Raw genomic sequence first — 10,345 nt, 5'->3', positions numbered from 1 at the left:
TTTTCATTCAATGGGGTTAGATGATCTAGTTGTCATGGTTAGATGATCTAGTTGTCATGGTCCATGGACACGTCTGCAAATGTATAGGGGACCGGATTTGCCCGGTCCAGCTGTAGATGCTCTAACATTTTTGGTTGGGCATGGCAAGGATACATTTCTAAACAAAGCGGAATTAGTTGGGAACTGAAGTGCAAAATAAGCATGTTCACTTTGATGGCAATGTGCGAAAATAAGCATATTCACTTTGACAGTAATAATCACAATACAAGAAACTAGTGGAGCATTTAACAAGTGTTTCCACCCACATTTTCCAGGCAGAGTTACAGATGGGCCCAAATTTGGCAATTACACGACATGGGCCCTTCCCGGCATAAATGAATTGTGTAGGTTTCCACCTTCACGAGGCCCATCGGATTCTGGTGGTACATTCTCAACATTCAAAATTTCACATCACCACAACCATTTGTGAACTCTAGACATTACAGCAGAGCCTGGACAAAGATATACACAAATAAAATTAATGCTGCCTCACCACCCCAAAGACGGCCTCAGTGCTGAAATCGAGAAAACCCTAAGCAAGAATACATTCTCTAACCACAGGAAGGCCCTTTCCTGAAGCAGCTTCCTTGGGGCTAACAACAAAGGCAACCCAGTTTCCACTGACCCATGTTTCAGGAAAGTGTAATGCTCATCATATACAAGGCTTGAACGATGTGAGCTATCCAGTGCCGTTTGCAGAACGAAGAACATGGACACTCCTGTATTTGCTACAGTAAATCAAGAAAAGGTGGCTGCTCTGATGAAACATTGGAATTGGGAGTCCGTGATGCTCGGGAGAGGGCTGACTGCCCTTGATTTCTACCACGCCCTCTTCCAACAGCAGCAGATGGAGGAGGGGCAAGCCTGGGTGGGCCCTGTGTGCCACTGGATAACTGTGATAGTGAACCAAAATCAGATTTTGGTTGCCTGATGCTCTGGCCTGCAATGGAACTAGCTGCATTGGAGAGACCTGAGCTCGGTCCTCCAATCGGATTTCCATATCCCAGAGATGAGTTGCCTTGGTTCAAATAGCTGGTAGTTGAATTCATGCCCATTATATTTGTATTGTTTGGTATCGCTGACCAACTCACCTGGTTTGTTTTCATTTGTCCAAGCGAAGTACTGCTACCACCAAACCCCATGTTCCCTGTATTCAACCCAGAAATACTTTGATTTGTGCTTGGCAGGCGCTCCACTGCTGAAATGCTGGCTGCGCTGCTTGGTTTGGGGGGCCAGTCGGCAAAAGGATCAACATCATCAACCCCATCGTTAGACAGCCCTCCAGATTTACTATCCTTGTTAGCTGAGAATGGTGCATTAAAGTCAGATGATGTGCTCATTCTAGGAGGCCACTCAATGTCAACAGGAACACATGAACCAGAAGTTTGATGTCCTGAACTAGGTGCAAGAGATTGCAGAGATGGAAGTGGTTGTGCAGACGGGATTGTAGATGCTGCAACCTGAGTGACTGTCGATGGCTGCTTCGTTTGAGTACTAAGATCGAAGGGAAGTGTCGAGGGTTGGTTTGTTTGGGTACTGAAATCAAAAGGGTCTTTTGAGGGTTGCTTTGTTTGAGCACTAGAATCAAAAGAGAGTGGCGGGGCACTGGTTTTCTTAGTAGGGCCCCAGTCTTCATCCCAAGAAGTGCTCTTTGCAGCTGGCATTTGTCCAGTTTGTCCCAGGCCTCCTGAAGTTGGCTTAGAATGAATCCCATTTGAGATTGAAGGCGATACTTTTACCTCTGTATGCCCATTATCCGTAACTGTCACGCCACGCTTTTCTTCAATCTTGCTGTAGAAGCACACGGTAGTTTAGTTGATAAATTAATTGCTCCATGGAGAGAGTACAACTGATTGATTGAATATAGTAACTGGTACCTTGTGATATCCTTGACAAATAGGATATACTTGGCAAATTGCTGTACATTCAGGTGTTGTGCCGTGAGCAATGGGAAGACTAGAGGAACCACATGCTCCGCAGCAAACTCAACACCACACTGGATTAATGAGAATTTAGTTACATAAGGTACTGGTAGAAGGTAAATAAATTGGCAAGGAGTGCAGGAAGTTCAGCGATAGTGAACAAACATATCAAGGGTAACCTGTTTATAAATCGCATTAGCAACTCCAAGGGTGCACATAAGGGTTGGGGCAGAATGGTCAACAGCTGTGCAACGCCGAAGAGTCTGCAAGATCTCTACTATACCTGTTTTATCCAACGATGGAACAAGATCTCCTAAACAGCGCAAAGCATTTACTCGCACCTACATTTGCAGGGCACTTACGATCATAAGAAAGCACATACACTTATGAAACGATATAGGGTACACAATGCTGCCTTCTAGAAAATGAGGTTCAGAGGCAGTAGCAACCAGCAGATATTTGGAAAAATTGAGTATGTCTTAATTCAGCAATACCCAACAGTGTCGTGATATAGAACAATCATGTGAAGTAAACTAAGGCCCAACAGATGCGGTACCCCGCAATCCTACACCACTAAATATAAACTCTGCATCACTATATATTGCTAGGTAAACCTTAATTCAGCAATCAATAATGTCCAGAGCAACTTAGAAAGGACTATTCACATCATTGTCATGAATTTGAGCAGAAAACCAGCATTGTTAATATTGTAATAAATGACGGTAAAATGTCTAAAAACAGAGCAGATACGAAGCAGAAGACAGATAATGCATGACAAAGGGCATGAGTACACTGTACACAAGAAAAATCATATATTTCGTTATGTCATGGCCCTTATCCTTATATTTTCCTTTTCGTGTGCGAATGTGTCTGCTAAAACAGGAATGAAGACGGCAATTTAGTCTCAAATATTTTATATAACCTAGCCATTCATCAAGAGCGTTATTATTATGGTCGTTTGTTGCATAAGCATATTGACCCGATTAATGTTAATAGATAAATTACTGGAATCAAATCATATGCTGTGCATACCGCAGCAACTGTAGTTTTCAAAGCTAATCCATGCACGCGTGGCAGCACAGACTGTTTCAGTAGCTGCAAGAAGAAACCAACACATGAATACATAATGTAGATGCATTATTCACAAAAATAATGAATAAACACATAATGTGGATTATTATTCATATAATAACTTGGTAAGCTCATCCATCATCAGAGACATAATCCAAGCAATCGATAGAAAAAATAATTCCTTGATGGTGAACTCAATGGCTGTTCTTCAATTTAGCAAATAAAAAAACAAGGTTAACCTTCATGTCAAGTTGTCGAGACAGTGTTACTGTTCGTCGCAAAACTTCTTCCTGCAGACGGGGATCAGTATCATCATAAGCCCGTACCAGCATAGGAAGGATATGTGATATCAAATGTTCGTTTGTGGCCTGCAACGGGGGACACAGCAACTATAAGTTAATAATGGCAGGGGTCTCAAACACAAATGGCAGATTCCACTAAACTTTAGTTTGTAAAGATCCTTCAGGGATCAAGATAAACATTGCATTCAATCATAGCGAAACCTAACAGGGCTAAAACAAGAATCAGAATTAGTTTACTTCATAAATATACATGATTACCTTGCTAATAATGAGATCGGCATGCTTCACAAGCAAAAGAAGAGTTTCACCTGATGCTGAAGTAAATACTGGAACAAGAGCAGGCAATGTTGAAAGTTCAAAGTCATCTTTATCCTGCAGAACAGAAAGAGGGCAGAAAAAATGATCTTCAGAAGTTGGTATTACTAAAGAAAATGCAGCATAGCATAGCTTCAAATTTCATTGCTTTCAATAACTAAGAGCTATTTTAAATTGAGGTGTCATACGGGATAATCCAATTCTGGTAGGTTAGCATGCTTTGAATCAAGAATGAGCTAAACCACAGAAAGAGAGGTTACAACACATGTACGTAGATATAAGAAACTAGCCAGGTAAGCAGATACAAGGTTGAGCTAAGTGCTAGTTGTTAGAATTAATTAACCATAACATCTTGCTGTTAGCTAATAATCAATAAATAAAAGATGGTATCATGTACTGTTTTTTTAGGAGAAGTACCTGTGATTCTGCTATTGTCAGAACCATGGGCAAAATCATCTGCTGCATGACCATATTACGTAGCTCGGCACAAAGAGGTGGAAGAACCTGGTCAAAAAATGAGAGTCAGCTATCAAAAAGAAAATCTATCAACTGAGCATTACAATGCATGTATATTTAATTGAATAAGTAAGGTTCAGATGAACACCATGTGCAAATTAAAGTTAATCACACACATCATTAACAAACTTACTGAAATAGGGGACAAGAAATTTGGAATTCAGATGGACCAATGAATGAACCAATTCAGTTCTGTAACATAGAAGCCAGGAATTTGAGGTGTGGACATTTTTTTTCTTTGTTTATCATATTACAACCTTTAGTTGTTGGCAGCCTCAACATTTTTCAGGAAACAAGTACACCCTCAAAATTAGCTCTTTCGTTTTGAACGGAGCTTCAGGCCACAAGGAAAGTTGAGCACTGGATACTTGACGAAATGGAAACTTTATAGAGTTTGAGCAGTTTATGGCCGTTTAAGCAATAAAGTTTTATCATGCATCTGAGAAAGGCACGAAAGAGCAAGTAAAGATTTTTATTGGACATACGTAATTACAGCTCCTCTGAACTGAAACAAAGTAGAGAGAATGGATTGCACATACTTTATATCGAAGAACTCGGGAATCAAAGTCTTTCCACATATCCGTTAATGCTTTCAGAAATTCTGTCTTCTGCATGTTATCTCTCTCCTGAAAGGGATATTTTATAAACATCAGAACCATCTGCAGCTAACAGTCTAGCAAGTAACTGAAGCTTAAATTGGTCAGTTGTGATTCTCAGGTTGCAAAGAAGAAAGCAGAAGAAAGCTTGATACACATAGCAGTGAAACTCAAAAGGTTTAAACTTATCTAGGAGAAATGGAAGGAGTCATAAATACATACAAGCAAATGGTCAAGGAAACGAAGAGCCCGCAACCTTGTATCATGCCGGAAGAAAGAAGAGCCTGTAAGAAGGAAAAGGGTAAGGGTAATGTATCAAAAGCATTTCAACCTACTTTTAGTGCTGTCAGCAGTTAACACCATTAGTGACAACATCCAGAAACTCCATTCTACAAGCACTTATACACCAAATTAGGAAAACACAACCGATACTTTACCTGTGAAGGCCATCGCACTAGGGCGTGATGCTGCATCAACTGATAGCATATTTCGCAAATCAGCCACCAGATCAGTAGGAACATTAGAAAAGGCTTCACTTGTTAAATATGTCAATGAATTCATATACTGCAATAACAGGGGACATGTCAGTATATTTTCTGCACATGCAACCGTAGCATAAGTCAAAGGTAGAGCCAAATTAAATACATTCTATTTTGACAAAGCATGTGCCAGATTAAAGACATACCATTTTCACATTGTTATGGCAATCCAGAAGTGGTCTATGAGCCACTAAGTGGTAAGCCAGGCATCCAAAACTGAATATGTCACAGGTAGAGCCTACTTTAGAATCACCACTGCGGACCAATTCTGGTGCAGTATAGTTCAGAGATGGTTGAAGAGGTAAAGCTGTATCTTCGACATCATAGTCCTAAAGAGCAATCAAGGATATAAAGAGGTTATGATTCTTATTTACTTTGCTAATCACAGCGAAAGTATCAGCAAAAAATAGCAAGTGTGCAAAGAATATGCTTAGTCGCAAATGATGTTTAGCTGTTCACAGAACCATTCTGACCAAATTAAATGACAGTTTCTGTCGACCGCAGCATATAAGTGGTTATAGAGCTACGCAAGTCCATGTTATCTGCAAATACCTTAAGCAACACTGCAGAAGTTGTAGCACATATTTGACGGGTAATGTGGAAAATATATATTCATGACTAGGAAAAATTATATGGCAGATAAATAGAGAGAATTTCTGTCCAATTTAGTGCTGTGCTCCATTGCAATCTACATAGCTAGGACTTAAGAGAATACTAAACAATTCTATCGAAATACTCTGTTATGGCTCAAAGAAAGAAGATGCCAACTGGTTAATATATCCAAAATGGTAAAACAAATCAGCACATTACTCACGAAGTACAATGTCATAAGTACTAACCGAATAATGGAATTGCTGCGATGATGCCAAACCACCTGTGGCTTGGTCAACAGAAAGAGCAAAACCAAAACCTCCAAGCTTCCAAGATCCACTTGAAGTTATAAAGACCGTCTGCAAAAGAGACCAAGTTATTACAGCATAGAAGTTTAGACATGCACACGCTTATAAGCAGCAATATCAAAAGCATGCAAGGGCAGTAGAATATACTAAGAACTGCTACCATTGTTTCTTATAACTGTCCTCACCTTACCTTTGGCACAGACAAATGGAACACTAATCTAAGAAAGAGTTAGCAGTGACCATGCATGGCCCTACAAATGGTAGGCTACAACCACTTAGCCTATTCTAAAGCAGTAATGAGGTTTAGAAGTGAAGTACTGAATTAAGATACTACTTTTATTTCCTCGATAGACGTTTATTTTGAAAGGAGACTCCTGATGCCAGGGACAGTTGTCGTGAAACAGAAAACAAAATCAAGCCTTCTACGGGATGGATGATTTGCAGGTACTATTAAACTCTGTGCTACCAACCATGATGTCAGAACGGAAAATTTAGCAAATAATCAGTATAAAGACAATAATATGTATTAACCATTAGAGAAGGTTTGAACTGATTTTGCTGAGTAACTAAGTGCAAGTATAAAGCAGAAGGATATAATGGCCAGCCAGCCTAGACAGTATGGTACAAATGAACAATAGAGCTAGTTTAATGACGGGGGATACTGATGAGTGCATAACAAAATATATAAATTACAGGAAATAAAACCACGCAGAAACTGTGAACATAAGAAATCTGCTAAGTTGCAACCTCAGGTGATATAGCTCGATGTGCAAGATGGGCATTGTTATGGAGAAAATCCAACGTCTCTGCAACTTGTAGCAATCCATGTTTAATCTCCAGTATCCCCATTTCCTGGAACACAGGCGGAAAATAAGCAAACCATAGTAGAGTCGAAAACCAACCAATTGTCATGCGCTACTGACCCCACAAGTTCCGTGCAAGAAAAATTCTACAAGGACCCAACCACAGATGATATTTACGAGTGCATTGGTTGACAAGCTTACTCGATAGCAATCTAACTCCCTGAAATATCACTTGAAAAACTAACAATTTTATAATAGAAGAAATCAACACAGTCTGACCCAAACCTATTGTTAGTGAAGTCAATCATGTTAATCTCGTATGTTCCTACCACATGTCAATGGCGGAGCCACCCTGGGGTAAAATGATGCCACGAGATTTTTATAAATAGTGCATAAGAAGTAACAAGACTGGAGAAATGCCACAGGACTTCACGATTTCAGTAAAATGAACCCACTAAAGGAAGTTAATGTGAAGAAGGGCTTGTTGTGAAGTTTTAAAAACATAGGTGATTCCACTTGGTGAAATTTGCGGATACAACACTGAAATGACACATTCGATATCATGGATTACACTGGGCATTCACCATGGTGCTAAATAATGGACCAAATTGGGCAAAACTATCAGTTTCTCACTCTCGTCTATATGAAAACAGACACTGATCACCTGAACTTGCTTGCTGGCGGTGACTGATCACTAGTTACTACCAGTGAGTAATGTAACAATACCCACACTGATACTACCAGTATACTTGAACTAAATCGCCAATTTCACAAACTCTAGCCTCCATAGCATCCACTTAATTGCGAAGGTGCAAAGCTAGATATCCAGGAATGATGAAGATCAAACAAAGGCGTGAGTGCTATGTCGGTACCATGCCCTTGAGTTCCTTGGGCACCTTGCCCACGTTGTCGAGGCACCCGAGCGCGTTGGAGACGGAGGCGAAGAGCGGCTCAGTGACCATGGCCATGGCGGCCTTGGTCTCGTCCAGCGCCTGCACGACGTGGAGCACGCCCGGATGACGCAGCCGCACGAGGCGCGCTGCGTCAGCGCGTGCGAGGTCGAGGAACGCGTCCTCCGCCGCCCTGGAGAGCCCGGCCCGCGCCCGCGCCTCGGAGAGCGCGCGCTTGTCGAGCACCCAAACGGAGACGACGGGGTACGGCGTGGATGCCGCCGCGTCCCGCGGGCGCGCCGTGTAGATCCGCCACGCGAGCCCCGGGCCGCCCGAGCCCGCCTGGTCGAGCAGCTCGTAGTCCTGCAGCGGCCGCGGGCCCGTGACCTCCTGCACCGTGGTGGTCACCGTCTTCTCGATCACCGCCGACGCCTTGGCCAGCGCCTGCTGCAGCGTCTTCATGTTGAGCGACATCTCGTCCGCCGGTGCCCGCGCCGGCGAGATCTGGGAGCCCCTCCGCTGCTGTGGTCGACGGGGAATTTCGGTGGAACTTCTGGGGGTCGGTGGCTCGATCGGTCGGTGGCAGCGCGTGTTTGGTAATTTACGGGTATTCTTAATTGATTTTCTAATTGCAATCGATTTTGTTGGGGGACGAGACTCATGTGACTGTGAGAAACCGCGAGGAGGATGCTTCGTCAGCAAGGAGAAGAGAGGAAGGGGAAAAGTTTGTCTGATCTGGGCCGTTGGTTTGCCTTTTGCTGAAAGGATGAAAGGTTGAGTCCTGGCCATGCAGTTAATTAATTATACAAACGTGGAAGTGTCAACAAAATTAGGAACGCGGTTATTCTGCAAGTTAGACCAGTCACAATGGGTAGTAACTTAGATTAATAACATGCAAATGTTACTAATCTAAGTTACTACCTCTATTGTGGAGAGTAGTCCTGGCCATCCAGGCCCGGCCCTGTCGGCCCACCCAGGCCAGGCCCTAAAATACAGGGCCTAGGCCCGATGGGCTTGCCCATGGGCCGGGCTTGGGACTGAGTTTTGAGCCCACCAATAGGGCCTGCATGGGCTTGGGCTTGGCATACTGTAATTTTAAGGAAGAGGCTTGACCCATGGCCCTAAGCCTTAAGGGCTTCTCAGGGCTTTTCACCAGATGGGTCGGGCTTGGACTTGAAAAGTAGGCCCAATGGTAGGATCTGGGAGGACCTGGGCCTCAGTTTTCTGCAGTGGGCTTTTTTAGGCCCGACCCAAGCCCGGCCCAAGCCCGGCCCGGCCCAGCCCATGGCCAGATATAGTGGAGAGTAACATATATGTGGTGTCATTCACACTTAATTTATTAGGTTGTAAACTTATCTTGTCTTGGTATGTGTGATGTTACAGTAACTAGTTATGTTACCACATGCCATTATTTCCTCATTAGGCTGGTCGTAATGGTAGTATTATACTCCCTCCGTCTCATAATGGAAGACGTTTTTTTGACTCTAGTGTAGTGTCAAAAAACGTCTTATATTATGGGACGGAGGGAGTAGCTAGTATCATGCATGTCAACTAGACAATTTTAATGAGGTGTCGTAGCATTAAATGAAGAAAAAGAGGGTGGAGTATCATATCATGATACCGTATCATAATAAATGCTATATTACTTTGTGTCATGCATGACAATAAATAGAGTACTACATGATACTTATATATGATATTATGCATTAGTGTAACGCCCGGATAATCTTGCTACAGTAATCCCACGCTAATCATGGCACGTCATCCCGATTACTGTTGCTTTCCTCGCAATAATTCGAAACCGTTCAAATTCAAAATTCAAATTGATGAAAACAATAAAAGTTTTCAAAATTTAAAATAAAATTGTTCGGTGGTTGACGAATATTACAAAGGTAATTATAGTGCAACAGACATATTTTTATAAAATGGCTAAATGGATTAAATGTTTTAAACAGAAAAGAAATAATAAAAGAAAATACAAAGGGAAAAAAAACAAAACAAAAGGAGGGAAGCCCCCCCCTGCTGGACCGCGGCCCAGCTGGCCATCGGGCCAACCAGGCCGGCCCAGGTCGCCCCCCCCCCCACTCCTCTCCCTTATCCACTCCTTCCCCCCCCCCACTCCCCACCGACAGCCCCCACTTCCCCCCCCCCCCGAAATATCCCCTCTCCCCCGATCTGGATCGGGAGGAGACCACCGCCGCCACACGCCGGACCGCCCGTCGCCGCCGAACGCCTCCCCGCCCTCCTCCTCGCCGGTCGTCCCCGGCCGCCCCCGAGCACGCTGCCTAGACCCTACGCGCCTCCCCCCACCGTGAGCATCGCCCCGCTCCTCCCCCTCTGCTCCCGTCGCCGGATCCGCCGCGCCCGCGACCTCCGTGACCGTCCCCGGCCTCCTCTCCCTCCGGCGACGCTGGCCCCGTGCTCCCCCGCCTCGACCACCGTCGCCCGCGCCC

General features: G+C 43.6%; 1 protein-coding gene across 1 annotated transcript; it reads right to left on the bottom strand.

Moving 5' to 3' along the window:
• Positions 1–257: 257 nt before the first annotated feature.
• LOC123070125 (SCY1-like protein 2) lies at positions 258–8,564 on the bottom strand. The gene is made up of 14 exons (XM_044493148.1): positions 7,875–8,564; positions 6,947–7,051; positions 6,140–6,250; positions 5,447–5,629; positions 5,199–5,325; positions 4,984–5,045; positions 4,705–4,791; positions 4,067–4,153; positions 3,593–3,706; positions 3,272–3,400; positions 2,994–3,056; positions 2,141–2,302; positions 1,917–2,035; positions 258–1,830 (listed from the first exon to the last, which is right to left on the bottom strand). The coding sequence occupies exons 1-14, from the start codon at positions 8,364–8,366 to the stop codon at positions 768–770; spliced, it is 2,904 nt and encodes a 967-aa protein (XP_044349083.1). The 5' UTR covers positions 8,367–8,564; the 3' UTR covers positions 258–767.
• Positions 8,565–10,345: the final 1,781 nt, after the last annotated feature.

Source organism: Triticum aestivum, chromosome 3B, assembly GCF_018294505.1.
Source record: "Triticum aestivum cultivar Chinese Spring chromosome 3B, IWGSC CS RefSeq v2.1, whole genome shotgun sequence".
Lineage (NCBI taxonomy): Eukaryota > Viridiplantae > Streptophyta > Magnoliopsida > Poales > Poaceae > Triticum > Triticum aestivum.
Note: the sequence above shows the minus strand (reverse complement) of the source record. Positions and strands in the feature narration are given on the sequence as shown.

Coding starts and splice junctions, on each gene's coding strand:
- LOC123070125 (XM_044493148.1), bottom strand. CDS start 8,366: ATGTCGCTCAACATGAAGACGCTGCAGCAGGCGCTGGCCAAGGCGTCG. Junction 7,052..7,874: donor CCAAGGAACTCAAGGGCATG/GTACCGACATAG, acceptor CCTGTGTTCCAG/GAAATGGGGATACTGGAGAT. Junction 3,057..3,271: donor CTCGACAACTTGACATGAAG/GTTAACCTTGTT, acceptor TTCTTCTTGCAG/CTACTGAAACAGTCTGTGCT.